An 18,066-nucleotide genomic window follows, 5' to 3' on the forward strand; every position below is an offset into this window, starting at 1 on the left:
CGTTGCTATGCATATTTCAAAAATGCTTCTTTTGGTCGCTGTGTTCAATTAGCTTGACGTCAGAACTCCTAGCTTTCAGGTCCTCCTGCTATTTGGAGACGTTGCACCGAGCGATTTCCCCACCTACGTCACCACTTTGTTTCCTCAAAGAACTGACAGAAGTGGCATGCCTACTCTCTGGGGGTCTAGATAGCCGAGGCAGAGATGGACGGTGTACCGTGTCCTTCGAGAGGACACGGTACAGTCGGTGGTTAGTATCAGAGTAAGCACCATGATCGTTTTCGCGCAACGATTATTCGAGGCATGTGGATTAGAACTTCACATGTAAATATGTGCTATGTATACTTTGCCCGTTGAAGATTTAAACTTGTGGCAAGCTTTTTACCACGAAGGTACGACAGAACTATTGTACCGAGAGCGATTTTGCGCCTTCACCGGTCCCCTCTCATGAGGATGTAGCGGAAATCGGGTTCAAGTGACAGTTCATGACGCGTTCAATTCGCCGCTGAGATGAAGTCCAATTGACATATGTGGGGCGTCAGCTTAAAGCTCATATAATTAGTGTCTGCGCACGCCAAAGGTATGACAGTCAAGAAAACGTGGGGCTGATGGGCCATAGCCATGGATTTGCCTAAAGTGGGCTGCCTTCTTTAGCACTGCAGGTTCTCGCGATATTTTAGCGTACGTCACAAGAAAAAAAATATACGGCATCGAGAATTCGCGACGCGGATAGCACGTTCCACGAAGCGCGAGATTGAATGTTTGTGTGTTTATCAGCTGTTTTGATAATTTCATTTTGCGTCAATGCCGACGACAACTCTGGCGCGGCCAATTACCACGAGTCGTCGCAGGCTTTCGTGCCAGCTGCGTCGACAAAAGGAGTAGCCGTGCGATCGACCGCTGAGAACATCGCACGAAAATGCGATTGGCGCCATGCCTGGGCTTGCACTTATACTTAGTCGTGCTCAATTTGAATAGGAACACGCCTCCAAATTTGAAATGCATGAACTCGAGCACTCGCCAGCCACCCGCATAAACATCGAGCTCGTGTCGATTCCGTTCATGAGCTCAAGGTTGAGCAAGAGTAGGACGGTAGAAAGCTGCCCTTATAGTTAATCAGCTTAGAGCATAGTGATTTGAAATGAAGCACTTTTCCCAAATTGATATAGCACGTACAAAAGAATCGGGAATCAGCGATACGGCGCGGTGCCAACATCCCATTTCCGTGGGATAGCTTCCACTCGCACTCACCGGAATGAATTTGATGCAACTACATACCTGGGCCAATCTGTACGTAATGATAAGCTGACGCGTTATTTAATTTTTTATGCGTTGTTTACCTCTTTTGCCAAACAGCCAATAATTAAGGACTTCCCTTTCGATGCAGCAGGGCAAAGGACCATCTTGCTCAGTTTCCAGAGCCCGCGGTGTCAGTTTAGTGGCATGAGTACTTTCGCGAGTAAACTACACGCTGCGTAAATGAACGACAATGAGTACATAGTGTTCATACAACATTATAAAGCGGTACCGAAGACGTAAACTGCCTTCATGAAGCAGAGTAGGTACGAAGACCGAGAACCAGCTAACTCATGCGCTATACTAACACTGTTAGCGAAGAAGCTGGACGCTCATGCCGGCGCGAATGATGCGATGCGACCTGCGAAAACTCGTGTGTCTTGCAACGTTTCGTCATTATTTGATGTCAGCGCTGCGCGGTTTCCACTGTACTTGAAGTGAACGCCGATCAGTATCCCTACACGCATATATGTAAACAAATCGGCATCACTGCTTGTGTAAGATCTACTGAAAGGACAGACGGATAAAGAAAGATGGGATAGAGCACAGAACAAATCGCATGCTGATTCTATCTTTGCTTCCTCCCTTCTTGTATTTTGCGCAGTACGTTATCTGTTCAGTATCAACCAACTGTTTCGCAATAGCCAGACTAAATTCTGGAGTTTTACGTGCCAATTAAAACCACGATCTGACGATGAGGCACGGCATGGCGTTATTTAACGTGCTCCCAATGCACTGTGCAGGGGCGTTATTTTTTTAATTCGCCCCCATCGGCTTGCGGCCGTCGGGGTCGATGGGAGTTGAACCCGCGACCTCAAGATGAGCAGCGCAACGCCATAGCCACTGCGGCTACCGCGGTGGGTCGCAGCAGACTGCTTCTGGCTCTCTGGTGCTGGAGCTCCGCGGCTGAATGAGGCGCTCTGGAGGAAAGTTACGCGGTCTACAAATCGGTAATGAAGCCGACTGTTTTGTTGGGACATTTCTTGTGGTGCACATGCGAAATGTCGATTTCAGAACGGGTGAAACATGAAGAGCGAGCAGCTCGTGTAGCACTCAGCTGCAAGAAATCAGTTTCGTCGGCGCGGTGATAAGAACTGTCGTGTCGTTGCAATGCGACGAAGATTTTATACATCAGTTTCCCGTCAGCTCCACTCACGACGATAAATGCTCGCTCACACTACTCCTACCTGACATCGATTTCGGTCTGCCGACTGTTGGCCACAGCTTTCTTTTACTTTCGTTTCGGCGCCTCTGTCACACCGTACCGACGCCGACAATCTGCCGACGGTCGGCGGAGAGCTTGGCGTCGGTACAGTGTGGCAGAGGCGCCGAAACGAAGGTAGAAAAACGCTGTCACCGAAATCGATGTCAGGTAGGAGTAGTGTGAGTGAGCATTAAATTAAGCACGGCCATAGGCGAACCGTTTGCAGACTTGGTGTCGGTGCACTTTGACCACCGAGGCCGCTGTTGCCGGCAGTCAGGCGGTTGTCGTGTAAGTGTGACCGCACCCTAATTGAATGCCGTTGTGGGCTGCCAGTATTTGCCCTGAATTAGCGCAAGTATTGGCCTCGAACGCCACCACAGGAGAGACCGGCGCTGCTATCGCTGTGACGTGGTAAGCGACATCACGCGACCTGCCTTTGCCGCCGCCAGCCACACCAGCGCTGCTCACTGCCTTTCATCCCAAAGGAAGTAATTTGGATTATTGTTTCAGCATGGTTTACTGCTCGGTGTCGCTGTGCCCAACGTATTCGACGGAGCTCAGTGCGAGTTTTCATGCGTACCCCAAAACCAAGCAGCTGCAAGATGCATGACTGATAAAGCTGAGAATGGTGAAGCAGCCCAAGATTCATTATTGCGTGTGTAGCAAGCACTTCCGCCAAGAAGATCTTGTGTACGGCGTTGGAGCAAAAATGTTCGATTAGTATGACGTGGAACTTACCGGGACGGTACGTATTAGAATTTACGACGTTTATTCGCGCCAGGCTGGAAAAGACGGTGCCTTGTTCCCGGAGCAGTTTCATCGCAGAACCTTCCTGTCCGGCCCTTGGACCGTCCGAAACACACCGAGCTTCGCCGGAAGCGGGAGCTGAAGATAAGCTCGCGGCTGATTTCCTTCGGGTTGCGTAGCTTCTGGGAGGTTACGCGCAACGTGCAATGGGGAAACTGACGATTTGCTACTAGCCTTTGTGGAGTGCTCGGTGTGATTTCATTACGTAAAGTTTTTATTGCGAGAGCGATCATGTGGACACACCATGCGCATGTCAGTCATCGCCGTTGCCGTGAAGTTCCGTTTAAAGTCCAAGCTCGATAACACCGTCACCGCGCAATATTACGCGAAATTGCCGCGGGACTGGCCAATCGAAGCAGTTTGCGTGTATTCGCGGGCTTCTTTCACGCTCGGAAAAACACTTTTATGTAGCACGTATTGAGCAACGAAGAGCTGTATCGGCAGTCTTTCATGTTGCTCTACAATGGTCTCATTGACACTTTTAATCGAATTTTATTATTTCAGAAGTTGAATAATGAAGACTACTTCTGTAATTAGACGGAATTTGTCCTAATGCTGTTGCTTTACGCTGCATATTCGAACGTGGTCAGCCTCACACAGTGCCTGCCCTTTTAGCCGTCGGGATGTGCTGAACTGCTGATCAAGGAATTGGTTGATGCTAGAGAGCGGCAGTGTCACTGACAACGAAATATGGTGATCGTAATTAAGAGTCAGCGATGCACACTGGGCTTGCAGCGTGCTCATTGGATATCACATTAGTGAAAATACCCTGCGCGGAGAAGCGCAGATAGTGGAATCATAGATTGAGGACACAAAAGATACAATTGGTTAAGTTCCACTTATTAAAATATGTCGGTGATAAATCATCGTCCCGCGATAATTCTGGCGAAAGTGGCACGCGGCACTCGCCACGACGAATGCTGCGAACAGTACTGTTATTGCGCCAAGAGCGTGTACGGCCGCCTTTACCAAACGTCATGCTAACTTAATAACCAATGTCAAAGCATCATATACGTCGCCAATTTAATTACGTGCTCAAAACTAGGGCGAAGCGTCGTCGTGAATCACGCACGGCAATCAACGCAAATCCAAACCTTACCTCTCGGCCGCGTACCGTGCGCGCAAAGGCAAGAGCGCGCGCATTCTTGCTTGCCTCACAAAACATAAATGTACACGAGATGTGTGAGTGCTTCGAGTTGTAGATTACTAGGTAAATGTCGTAACAGCTCCCATACGCGAGTGGCCTCTTCACGTTCGTCGTCCATGGCGCCGCGTGCATCACGATCCGACGAGAGTGGACGATGCCGTAAGTTGGCTCGCTAAATACATTTGTTGACCTGCACCCCAGTTTGTTTTGCAGTTAAGACGCGCACATTAAACGCTTGCAACACGAAAACAACGGTGGCTGAACGGCCACACCACGACACAAACATCGTCCCAGCAGCTGACACAGAGCGCTATCACCACTTCGCGCAACAGAACAAATGCAGAGAGCTTTGCGTTGCACTGTCCCACTGCAGGTTATAGCAACTGTCATGCAATTGCGCTTGGAGCGAAACCACAACTGCCAAAAAATACTTGTGGACTAGTTCGCCAGTCAACAGAATGCCAATCCGAAGCCTGTACTTTCCATCATTCCCATGATGGTTGAACGAGCGCAGCGCCAGATTTCCCTCTAGTTATACTAGTATGAAACTCTATGAGCGCGACAATGTCTTCATTTCTTTTCAGCATTTTACGTTTCGACTGTCTTTGGAACCCTGTATGAAAGGAAAAGAAAACAAGCTAAATTGCTTACATTGTCAAAAGATAATTTCGGAGTGGGAGTGTCCCCAAATATCATCTAAATTTAGCTAAGGGCATACTGAAATGTGTCGTCGTCGTCGTCATCGCCATCATCATCATCATCATTATCATCATCATCAGCAGCAGCAGCAGCAGCAGCAGCAGCCTGCTTTATGTCGAATGCAAGACGAACGCCTCTCCCTATGATCTCAATTACCCCTGTCCGGCACCAGCAGATTCCAAGTTACGCCCGATAATTTCCTAATCTCATTGCTGCACCTTGTTTTCTGCCGTCCTCGACTGCGCTTACCTTCTCTTGGTACCCATTCTGTAGCCCTAATGGTCCAGCGATAATTACATGACCTGCCCAGCTCAATTTCTTTCTCTTAATGTCAATGGGAATATCGGCTATACCCGTTTGCTCTCTGATCCAAAGCGCGCTCTTTCTGTCTATCAACGATATGCCTAGCAGTCTTCGTTCCGTCGCTCTTTGCGCGGTCCTTAACTAGTTCTCAAGCTTCTTCGTCTGTGTGAATGTGTCAGAATTGTTTTATGCCTTGGAAATTATGTAATGCAGTGAATCAGTTGTGAATGTAAAACAATTTACAACATTGAAGAAATGAAAATTTAACTGCAATTAAACAACAATAAAAAGCGAGAGCAAACAGGCCCGGTATGATGTAGCGATGCCGTCCGCTCGATCCAGGCGACGCTTATCATGCACCGTTCGCAGTCAGCCAATCGCATCGACAACGTGGGTTAAGCGTCACTGTGACCACTCATGAAGCGCAAAAAGGAATGACATGTGAAAAAGCACCACTCCAATATCGCGGCCTAATTAACTATTTCCTTTATTTATAAAGCGCTGTTAGATAACAGAAAAAGAAATCCGTGCACTATCCATCATTCTCATGTTGGTTGAACTGCTGCAGCGCGACGTTTCCCTCCGGTATTTTAAAGCGTAAAACTTTAAGGGCCTCAACTTTTAAAGCGTATGCCAGTGTCGACTTCCAGGCTCATCTCGTCTGTCTGAATTTAGGCCAGCGTGTAGAGAGCTTCACTAAATGAGCAGCAGAGTAGGCGACGATGGCACCTTGCGGCAGACGTCTTGTCGTTGTCGAGTGCTTTGAGATGAAGCGCCGTGATGTCTAACCTTCGATTCGAGATATATTCATGGTCTGGGCCAAGCCACTTTAGGTGCCGGGGGAAAATGAAAGCTTCGCGCTAATTGACCTATGCGCAGCACGTGGCCTTAGGAGGGTTCTGACAACGCTGACACTTGTAGAAACAGTCCCAGAAGCACTAAACTGACAGATGTGGCCAGGTTCATTTTCGAGCTTAAAATGCAGCTTAAGGAAAGTGCATTAACATTAGGACTTCGGTTCCGAACAAAGTATTCATGATCTGAAAAAAAAGCACGACAAAAATGCAAATAAAGAAGAAATTGTGTGCCTTTGTTTTTCCGCCTTAGAGGCTTCTAAAACAGTTGCCAAAAAAATAAAAAATTAAAAGAAGGTGACGTTTGCAGACAGTTATGTGGTGCCCATTACAGCAAGCCTCGCGTCAAGTGAGTGAGCCTAGACCGCATAGGCCGTTGCTGGCCCGACTGGTCAAATAATGAATTTAACTAGTTTAGAGGGACACTAGAAAGAAATTTGAGCTGTAGTAGATGAGGTGCCTAAAATATATTACCAAAAAAGCCATTCTGTACCCTGAGAGCAGGCGTGATAAGCCACAAAAGATGCAAAAACTAAAAACAGGTGGCTACTCCTGCGTCAGCTCGCCATTACGCTCCTGGGCCTGAACTGCTCTGGCCTAGTTAATTTTTTTTTTTCGGCAAACGGCGGACTAGATTATATATTCAAGGCGCCTATAGATACAACACCGAAATGAGGCTTTTGAGAACTCATATAGTGCCACCACGAATAAGAGAAAATGCTTTTCATGCCCCTGACGTCACACTGACCGATGCCGAAATTTCTGCACTAAATAAAAGAAATGGAAGTTTGACATTCACTTTTTTTTACTATTAACCAACCTCATATAGCGAAAGTAAATAAATTGAAGTTTTAAAAGTATATTTTCTCAGTATTACCCGAATAAGTGCTCATCTGTTTCATTTCAGGTGGAAACTTACGCTTCTGTGGCTGGACTGCGATACGATTCTAGGCGCCAAGCAGCGGAGTTCGCGGTTCCGGACGTGCCCTTCCGGAAGCCGCAAGCGCTCGAAGTCCTGCCGGCTTTCCCGGCTCGACGGCGAGTGACACCTCACGCAGTGGGGGCGCCGTCCCGAACCGCACGGGGAAGTGCCTCTGTCCTGGAATCGTTCCCTGGTGTAGGATGATGGCAGGTCCAGCCACCTGACTCTCTTGAGCGAGGCGTTCCGGCGCAGTAGCGATCTCTGTTCGTGGAAACCGACGGTGTCCGCGAACATGCATCTGCTCCGAGGCTCGGGCTGGTCCGGAGCGAGGCTCCTGCTGCGCGTCGGTTCTTCCTCCAGCGACGCGACTTCTTGCGGGGACAATATGTTTCGACGAGCTCTCGTCGCGAAGTGCGCACCGAGAAGGCAGCACATGGTCGGCGGCGAAGGACTACGGGAGCCCCGCGAGGCAGGCTCGTCAAGGGGCGCGGGTGGCCCTGAGCGCCGGCCACTTACCTGCGCTGCAGCGCTCGTCGAACACGAAGGACCTTCGTCCGATAGGCTACTGTCCGAAGAAGCTCGCATTTCAGCTTGGGTGCGCGGCAGAACGTTAGGAGAGGGACGCTGCGAGACGTGAGCTGCTTTCTCGCGGAGTGTCGAGCGGTAGTTGGTTGGTTGGTTGGCAGGAAGTGAAATGGCACAACCCACTACGAGTGGGTTGTGCCGAGGACCGGAAGGTATACTATAGGGGACGAAACCCTAGTATACCCGTGGTCGTCGCTACTGAGCGGCGTGTGTCCAAAGAATGGATGGATTGATGCAAATCTTTAATGAAGGTCCTGAGGTACGCATTTTCCTTTTATTTTGCAGCGAAACTGTTTATGGCTAGGGTTCCGTGCATTTTTCGCGTCCCTCAACAAATCTGTTTGAGCAAAAATTATCATCGTCAGCAATGGCTCGTGCCATTGCTCGTGCGTTCGTCGTCGTCTTCTACCACAGCTGGCTCCTTGGCTCTCCTCGGCGTAACCGCGCAAACGCGCTCGCGCCACTGTTCGCGCGTTCGACGTCTTCCACAGCTGGCTCCATTTCCGCTCATCGTGCCAGCGTTACCATACTGCCCTCCATCTGCGAAGGCGCTGAAGGCACTGGCCCAATGCCAGTCGGTGCGGTGATTTCGGTCTCAAATTCATTGCCTCAGTATCTCGCGAAATGAAAACACGAATGCATATAACGAGCATATCGCGCGCACGAACGCGGATGTATAAAAATAATGTGTATCGCACCTTTCGTCACGATAACCACCAATCAAGACAATAAATGTGTTCGTACCTTTGTTAAAATTCTCTCTCACCTCTTTGTTATGCTATCAGAAGCCAGCAAACAAAGACACCAAGGAAAACATAGGAGAAATTACTCCTATTTGCTAATTCAATTAAACAAATGATAACTTATTGGCAATGAAAGTGGACGAAAAAACAATGTGCTGCCGGTAGCGGACGATTCCACGTCTTCGCATTACGCGTGAGATGCTCAAACCAACTGAGCTACCACGGCGCCGTTTTCCCATGCGTTTAGCTAATTTGAAGAGGATATCATTATCCACGAGGATTATGGAAGAGGGAATATTCTCGAAGAATTTGACATCCCAGAAGTAACGCCGGAAGAAGCAAAGAAAGCCTTAGGAGCTATCCAAAGGGGGAAGCCAGCTGGGGAGGATCAGATAACAGCAAATTAGTTGAAGGATGGATGGCAGATTGTTCTAGAAAAACTGGCCACCCTATGTATGCAATGCCTCATGACCTCGGGCGTACCGGAATCTTGGAAGCACGCCAACACAATCTTAATCCATAAGAAAGGCGACGCCAAAGACTTGAAAAATTATAGACCAGTCAGCTTACTGTCCGTTACCTACAAAGTAATTACTAAGGTGATCGCAAATAGAATCAGGAACACCTTAGACTTCTTTCAACCAAAAGACCAGGCAGGATTTTGTAAAGGCTACTCAACAATAGACCATATTCGCACTACCAATCAGGTGATAGAGAAATATGCAGAATATAACCAACCCTTATATATAGCTTTCATTGATTACGAGAAAGTCTTTGATTCAGTCGAAACCTCAGCAGTCATGGAGGCAGTACGGAATCAGGGTGTAGATGAGCCATACGTAAAAATGCTGGAAGATATCTATAGCGGCTCGACAGCCACCGTAGTCCTCCACAAAGAAAGCAACAAAATCCCAATAAGGAAAGGCGTCAGACAGGGAGATACGATCTCTCCAATGCTATTCACCGCATGTTTACAGGAGGTATTCAGAGACCTGGAGTGGGAAGAATGGGGGATAAAAGTTGATGGAGAATACCTTAGCAACTTGCGATTCGCTGATGATATTGCCTTGCTTAGTAACTCAGGAGACCAATTGCAATGCATGCTCACTGACCTGGACAGGGAAAGCAGAAGGGTGGGTCTAAAAATTAATCTGCAGAAAACTAAAGTAATGTTTAACAGCTTCGGAAGAGAACAGCAGTTTACGATAGGTAGCGAGGCACTGGAAGTGGTAAGGGAATACATCTACTTAGGGCAGGGAATGACCGTGGATCCGGATCATGAGTAAAATAATCAGAAGAATAAGAATGGGCTGGGGTGCGTTTGGCAGGCATTCTCAGATGATGAACAGCGGGTTTCCATTATCCCTCAAGAGAAAAGTGTATAAAAGCTGTGTCTTACAAGTACTCACATACGGGGCAGAAACTTGGAGGCTTATGAAAAGGGTTCTACTTAAATTTAGTACGACGCAACGAGCTATGGAAAGAAGAATGGGGGGTGGAACGTTAAGGGGGGATAAGAAGAGAGCAGATTGGGTGAGGGAACAAACGCGAGTAAATGACAGCTTAGTTGAAATCAAGAAAAAAATGGGCAAGCGCAAGGCATGTAATGAGGAGGGAAGATAACTGATGGTCATTAAGGGTTACGGACTGGATTCCAAGAGAATGTAAGCGTAGCAGGGGCGGCAGATAGTTAGGTGGGTGGATGAGATTAGGAAGTTTGCAGGGACAATATGGGGACAATTAGCACATGACCGGGGTAGCTGGAGAAGTATGGGAGAGGGCTTTGCCCGGCAGTGGGCGTAGCCAGGCTGATGATGATGACGATGATGATGATCTACTAAATAAGCCGCGTGCGCCATTTTATTCTAATAAATCACTGTCGTTAAAAACCTGTTTTGCGCCGTTGCCATCTAGTTTGAAATCGCGTAACCAATCTCTCTCTCTCTATCTTGCGATGATATTACGACGTTATTTAGAGAAAATAATCAATTTTAATAGTTGTATCTGTACAGGAAAAGTGCCATTAAGTGCAGTCGATAACAAAAGTTTTCAGAGAACGCGAGCGCGTGCCAGAGAGCCTCAGAGAGGCCCCGGAGATGTGCGCTTATCGTGTTCACCGCACGTCAGTTTTCATTTTTGGCACAAGATTTTTCTTCTTTTTGACACAATGCTCCCATCAAGAGCGGCGGCGACGTACATCTATCATATCCCATTCCCACCCATTCCACCCTATCTTTCTTAAAACTGTATGTGCCATGGTGTGCTCTGGCTTCAAAGTAACATAGTAGGATCCATGGGCACAGCTATGTCCGGTATTTTTAAATAATCAAGCCATGCATAAAGCCTGCATATTTATTGTCGGCTTATATACGGATCTAAAGAAAACGGAGCTCCTAATGGGTAATTGCATGACTTTGAACGGCGTCTGTGTGTTTCGTGTATTCCGTATGTTGACACGTGTACTTGCATATGCTATTTCCGGAGACAGAATTTCATCCAGTCGGTCGGTCGGTCGGTCGGTCGGTCAAGAACTTTATTGAAGTCCTGAGGAGTTTCAAGCAGTTGGAGATCCCACGCGGGGAACTCCTTCTGCCGAAACCGTAGGCGACGCCCAAGTCGGTACGGGAACGTGGTGACGCTCCGCCAGTTCTTGGGCCCTCTGGACGGCCTTGAGTTGGAGTTTGAGGGCCGGGCTTTTGAGGGCTTCTTGCCATTCGGGCTCACTGGAGAGAGGGCCCTTTGGTAACGCGGTACGTTGCCATAGCATGTGCGAGAGTGAGCAATAAAGTTCTGGGCAGTCTGGGCAATTTGCCGGGATTTCTGAGTTGTAGTGGCTTAGTAGGCCTCGTGACGGATACGAGTCCGTTTGTAGCATTCGAAACGCGGCCGCCTGCGCGCGTTCCAGTTTGGCGTGCGGGAGCGAGAATTTGGTTCTGCTTTTCCGATAGTGCGAGGTGATTTCTTGGTAAGTGAGTAGCGGGTATTCAAACTGAATGTCCAGCCCCTCGGAGGCCGTAGGACCGTCCCGGCCGGCAAGTTCTCGCGCACGGTCATGGGCCGTTTCGCTGAGGTTAGCTTTTTGCGGGTGAATGTCTTTCCCTATGTGAGCGGGGAACCAGGAGAGGCACCGTTTGCTCTCTTTTGAGCTCGCCAATAGTATACGCGCTGCTTCTTTAGATACGTTGCCACATTCGTAGGTCCGAATTGAAGCACGCGAGTCCGTGGAGACATAAGAAAATGTGGGGTCTGCCATGGCGATGGCTACGGCTATTTGTTCTGCTTTAGCGCTGGTGCTCGTTTTAACCGATGCGGATGATCGTAGCATTCCGTTGCCGTTCACGACTGCTATTGCGAAAGTGGATGTGCTGCCGTACTGGGCCGCGTCCACAAATGCGGTGGCTTCACGGTCCGCGTCGATGCGGTCGAGAATCGCGCGGGCGCGGGCCCGACGCTTACCCACGTTGTGTTGTGGGTGGACGTTTCTGGGAAACGGTGAGACTTTGTATTTGTCTCCAATTTCGCCCGGTAGGGTAACCGCCTGCTCGAGATAGGGAGAAGGGGAGACATTGGCTTCATTTAGGATTAGCCTACCGGCTTTGGACGCGGATAGGCGGAGTATTTGCGCCATAGTCTGAGCCTCGATCACTTCGTCGATGTTGTTGTGCATGCCTAGCAGGTCAACCTTTGCTGTACTTGCTCTTTGTGGAATGCCCAAGACCTGTTTGATGCTCTTGCGCATGAGTGTGTTTAGCTTCGTCTTTTCTATTTTCGTCCAGTTGTGGGCAGAGGCGACGTAATTATTGTGACTCATAAGGAACGCGTGGCATACGCGCAGAAGGTTATCTTCGCAGAGACCCTTCCTGCGCCCCGGGACTCTGTGGATGATTCTGATCATGTTTTCGGTTTGGGCGGTTAAGTGTTTGATCGTGTGTCCGTGGCATCCGGTAGCTTCGATTAGGAGCCCAAGAATGCGTATGTGGTTGACTCGCGGAATCTGTTGTCCGTCTCTTGTGTGTAGTGCGATCGGAAGTTTGGCTAGAGGTGTTAGGTAGCGGACTCCTTGGCAAGACTTGCGAAATAGTAATAGTTCCGATTTCTTAGAGGATAATTTCATTCCTATAGCTAGAAGGTACTCCTCCGTGGCATCTAGGGCAGACCGTAATACCTGCTCCATGTCTCCCAGGGAGCCTCCCGGGCTCCAGATGGTAATGTGATCTGCGTATAGAGCGCAGTTTACGTTTGGTATGTTTCGCAGTTTGCCTGCTAGTCCCTTCATCACTATATTAAATTAAATAGTAATGGAGAGATGATTGAGCCTTGCGGTGTTCCGACAGAGCCCAGCGTGTAGGGCTCCGACTTAAGTTGCGAGACTCGCAGTCGGGCTTCTCTGTCTTTTAGGAAGGAGCGTACGTACTCGCTGAAATCTCTGGCCGAGGCCGAGGCCTACCACAGACTCCAGTACGAAGCGGTGCGAGACAGTATCGAATGCTTTCGTGAGATCGAGGGCGAGGATGCCTCGAACGTCTCTTGTTTTAACGTCGAAGATCTGTCTCTTTAACATGACGTCTTGGGTGAATAGGTGGGGTCGAAACCCTACCATGTTGTGTGGGAGGAGTTCGTGTTCCTCAATGTAGCGTGACACTCGGTTTTGAATTACGTGCTCGGCTACTTTACCCACGCATGAAGTAAGGGAGATGGGGCGTAAATTGTCGAGGTTAAGTGGTTTACCGGGTTTCGCGATGAGGACCACCGTGGCAGTGCGCCATTGCGGTGGTACCTCTCCTGTTTCCCACACGTTGTTGATGTCTTTCGTGAGTAATGTAACGGCTTGGTCGTCTAAGTTACGCAACAGTCGGTTGGTTACCCCGTTGGGTCCTGAAACCGACCTGCTGTTTAGGTTGTGTAGCGCCTCTCGGACTTCTGCTTCCGTGAAGGCGGCGTCTAGTTCGGGAGTGGTTTCGCACTTTATGATCGGGTAATCGTTGGGGTGAGCGTCGCCTAGCGGAAGGTATCTTTTGGCATTTTCTTCCAGGAAGGACTCTTCCGTTCCTCCTTTCTCTTTGTGTGAGTGTATAAGTCGGTCTAGCGCGTGGCTTTGATTATCCTTCGTTTGGCTTTCGGCTAACATGCGTTTCAGGAGGTTCCACTTACCTCCTGTTCGCATGCGGCCGTCGACTGCCGAACAGAGTTCGTGCCATTGGAGTCTTGTGAGCTCCGTACAGTATTGGTCTATGTCTCGGTTGAGGATCGCGATGCGCTTGCGCAGGCGTCTGTTGAGACGTTGCTTTCTCCATCGCGCACGTATCGAAGCCTTGGACTCGAGTAAGTGTGCGAGGTGAGGGTCAACCCTTGGGACCTCCAGTCCCGTTTGTATGGTTCTTGTGGCTCTGGTTACGTCGCCTTTTATCGCGGAGAGGAGTTCCGCGAAGGAGTCATGCGTATTCGTATCTTCCTTCCGTAACTTACGGAAGGTATCCCAGTCTGTGAGGGTGAAAGATCGGGGTGGGGCCGTCATGTTTGGTATTTCTGTGCGTATGACGAAGTGATCGGTGCCCAGGTTCTCTTGCGTGTTCGTCCATGTGTAGTTTGCAACATTTCGGAGTAACGTGAGGTCCGGCGTAGTATCGCGCCGCGTCGACGTACCCAATCTGGTGGGGAACCTGTGGTCCGTCAACAGGGTGAGGGACAGGTCGTCTATTGCGTGCGAGAGGTTGGTGCCGCTAGGCTTGATTATGGGGTAACCCCACGATGGGTGGGGGGCGTTGAAGTCACCTGCGATAATGAGCGGTGAGTTTCGTGCCAATGACGTGGCTTTAGTAAGGCTCGCGTGGAAGGATTGGTTGTAGTCCGCGGGGGAGCTGTAGAAGTTTAGTACAAAAACACTTTGTTTTAAGAGTCGGTTAGGTACGAGCTCGATTAGGATCGCCTCGATGCGACCCTTTTTAGGTAGGACGTCGTGAACGATGTGCGCGAATTTTCTACTAACGAGCGTGGCGATGCCTCTCCTGGCGTCCCCTCCTCTTTTTGAGACGGTGCAGTACCCTGAGAGCGTAAGGGCTTCGCATAGGGTTTCCTGTAATAGTATTACGTGCTGCTTTTTAGGTTGAATTTCGAGGTACTGTTGCAGCGGGGATTTGCGTTTCGCGTAGCTAGCGCAATTCCACTGCCAAACTTCTAAAGTACCCCGTGTTGTTTAGCCATGATGGTTTTACGAGGAAGTTATTGGCGCCGAAGGGTGTGTCGTCGTGTCCATATGTTGTGACTGACTGTTGTGACTGAGTCTTCCGTGAGGTCATGAGGAGCCAGAGCTGCCGCCATTGCCAGGGCTTGCTCAACCTGCACTGGTGTGGATTTCGCCACGTTGAGACCGTCTCGGGGTCTCACGACGATCCGGAACATGTCCCTCGGTAGCTGAGAGAGTCTCGAGGTAATGACGAGGCGCTGGTATGCGCTGTTCGGTCCGGCGGTGCGATCGCCGTCCCTTCGTCTGCCACGTGTATTGACGAACTTGCTCCTTGGGGTTGGCTGGCCTTGCCGTTGCGTGGTTTGCGGTTATATGCCGCGATCCAGCCCGGGTAATTCGCGTCTTCCGCCGATATCGTCACCGGTGACGATTTCCCTGGCGGTAGTGAGTGACTTGCGGTGTTAGCCCTGCTTTTGCACGCCGAGGTTGAAAATTCGAACGCAGAAAATGTTGAGAAAGGGTCCACCTACCGAAATAAATCCGATATCCACGGAATCCGTGTAACTTGCTGCTTTCGTTGGTGCGCAATTCACTTCGATTTGGGGTGAATAACTTCGTGAAATCATTGATGATATCGGGAGCCGATGTTTGTTTGTCCGCGCTAGTCGGCGCCCCACTGACAACTTATTTTCCAATGCTATAGACGTGTCTGTATGATTTAGAACTCACTCGAGTGTTATCGTTGATTTTCCCTGTTGTCTATGTTCCCGCCGAACCTTGTTTAATCAGTGTGTAGGCGCGACACGAATAGTGTTGTACTTTCTGGAAGGCGTACGAGCCCCAACGATTGTTCTGGAACCTTTGACGAGTCATGTACAACAGCCGACGTGCTTGACCCCCCAGATCAGACTTAGACGATCAACGAGTTTATTTTTTTTTTCGCTTCTATTATTGTGCTACTTGTTTTGCTTGGCACAGGCTCGTCCAATAAGCAGCTAGTTTCGTGACTTGTGTTCTGAAACTGCGGCTGTTCACCGTCACTACAACGTGATAACTCTAGCGTGGGCCGATCTCGGAGGTGTGCGCAGCAGCGCCAAGGAATTTAATAATTTTCAGGTTTCTATTATTTTTTCGCACTTTGAATATTTCAGTATAAGAAGATTTAACACAAAAGCATGCGCGCTGTCCATGTTTCTCTACATGGCATTTGTTTGTGGCTGTCATTCTCAAAATTTCGAGGAATCACTTTCTCAAGAATGTAAGACAAGGTATGAGGAATTTTAGTGATAGAATGGTGTGGCAATATGACTCGTCCCATGTCATATAGCAAGGCGTGGCAGATACATATACCTAAATACATAAAGGAATTTTAGCTTACGGGGACGGATTTTCTGCGACACGGAGCCCTTGGTGCTACCGCGTTAATATTTGGTGTCCCCAATTTCTGGGACACTGGATATGGACCACTATAAGCACTACGACTTAAAGCGGCAGAGAAGCCGGCCGGATATAGCATACGGCTTTGTGTGCGCTGTGTTCTCGCGCGCCAAGTTCGCGTTGAAGCGAGGGGCAGCAATGATGTGTCTTCAGCTGGCAATACGGCTGCGACTCCAGGACTCTAGGCACGTGATATGTACGTCATGGACCTCCTATACATAACTCCGTGGAGCGAGCAATAAACGTTCCAATTTCTGTGTTCATCACTAGTTATCTTGTGTGCCATGTTGCGACATGTCAGTGGCGACGAGGACGAAGGCAAACTCATCGCGGGTCGACAACGCCTTGAAAAGAGAGCCTAGGAAAAGTACCCGTGTTTAATGCATGTAGCGCGCATAGGAGGCCCTCAAAATTCGATGCGAGGCTTACCTGTGAGTGCAAGAGATAGCAGATGAGATGAGACGTCACGCCATCTTGATATCTTCGTTGTCAGACGCGGCAGTAACAGTCACTTAAGGGCGATGTCACCCAGGGCAAGACAATATCCTTATATATCAGGAAGCCATTGGATACTTACAAGACTACTGTGCACCGGAAATCAATGAGATCGCCGCGAGTGATGCATTATTTATGTGAACACAGCAACCACGGCGAGAACGTGCAAGTCTTCATTGCGGAGATTCGGCGTCTGGCCGGGCAATGCAACTTTGGGATCTCTCTGCAGCGCATGCTGTGGGAGCGAATCGTCTTCGGGGTGGCAGATGAAGACATTTGGCGTCATTTACTCACAAGACGTAACCTGATTTTCACGGAGGCAGAAGACTTTGCCATGTCAGCTCAGAATGCGCGGGAGAGTACCAGAAACATTTACTTCGACAAACATGTACTGACAAGACATAACCTGATTTTGACGAAGGCAGAAGACTTTGCCCATTCAACTCAAAATGCGAGCGAGAATATCAGAAACGTGCGTACCTTGGAACAGGGGTGGTTCACTTTATGAGAATCGAGTGCTTTACTAGGGCGTCTTTACGGTCCTCTGCGCTCCGAGTTCTCCCGCTATGGCACAGCAGAGCGGCGGACGATTTTGACGTTTTAGTTATACATTTAGCGTAGTGGCGCGGACTTTCCGTAATTGCATCGCCCTGTGGCCAAATTCAAGGTAATGAAACAAAATAAAAACTCGTTGATCACTTTTAAAAAGAAAAACGAATCTCTTTATTGTGAGCAGCATTCCGGGCAAGTTGGTAATTCATTACTCAAGTAATATTGCGCAACAAAAAACGAAACGGACCTAAGAGAAGAAGACACACCAAGCGCAAACATTCAACTAAGTTTATTGTGCCACTGAATCGGTTTTATAGATGTGAAGCAGTGTAGACTGCGCATGCGCTTACATGAAAACGAACCGCGCATTCGTGTAACATAGTTACGAGTCATGTGATGCCGCCTCCAAGAAACTTAGTTCTTTTTCAGCGAGAGCCAGCGAAGGGACACTAACACACTTATGAACCAATTTTGCAATAACCTGCGCTTCAGTTATTTGACAGATGAGCTGCGTCCTGCCACGGGACACAATCGTGCATTCGTCCGCGATAGGTTTGCAGCCATGATAGCGACAATGAATCGCCAAGAACCCACCGATGCCATTTTTTACGTTGTTGCGGTGTTCGCGAAGCCGATCATTGAGGCAACGCCCAGTTTGCCCGATATATTGCTTCCCACATGAAAGCGGGAGGTGGTAAACCACCCGGTGGACACACTCGACGAACTTTTTGCGGTGATGCTTTCTGTAATAATCGGACGGGACGGCATTTGGATCCGTCAACCTGGGGCGCTATAACGTGAAGCTATTCCAAACTTTTCTATTCCAATTCTTCAATCA

General features: G+C 49.0%; 1 protein-coding gene across 2 annotated transcripts in view; it reads right to left on the reverse strand.

Moving 5' to 3' along the window:
- LOC139055630 (neprilysin-like) overlaps positions 1–7,900 on the reverse strand; it is a 60,219-nt gene extending 52,319 nt beyond the window's left edge. For both annotated transcript variants that reach the window (XM_070533161.1, XM_070533160.1), the window contains exon 1: positions 7,230–7,900. In XM_070533161.1, coding sequence (XP_070389262.1) covers positions 7,230–7,817 — 588 coding nt within the window. In that variant the 5' untranslated portion in view covers positions 7,818–7,900. The remainder of the gene's footprint in view (positions 1–7,229) is intronic.
- Positions 7,901–18,066: the final 10,166 nt, after the last annotated feature.

This window comes from Dermacentor albipictus, chromosome 2, assembly GCF_038994185.2.
Source record: "Dermacentor albipictus isolate Rhodes 1998 colony chromosome 2, USDA_Dalb.pri_finalv2, whole genome shotgun sequence".
NCBI classification, from domain to species: domain Eukaryota; kingdom Metazoa; phylum Arthropoda; class Arachnida; order Ixodida; family Ixodidae; genus Dermacentor; species Dermacentor albipictus.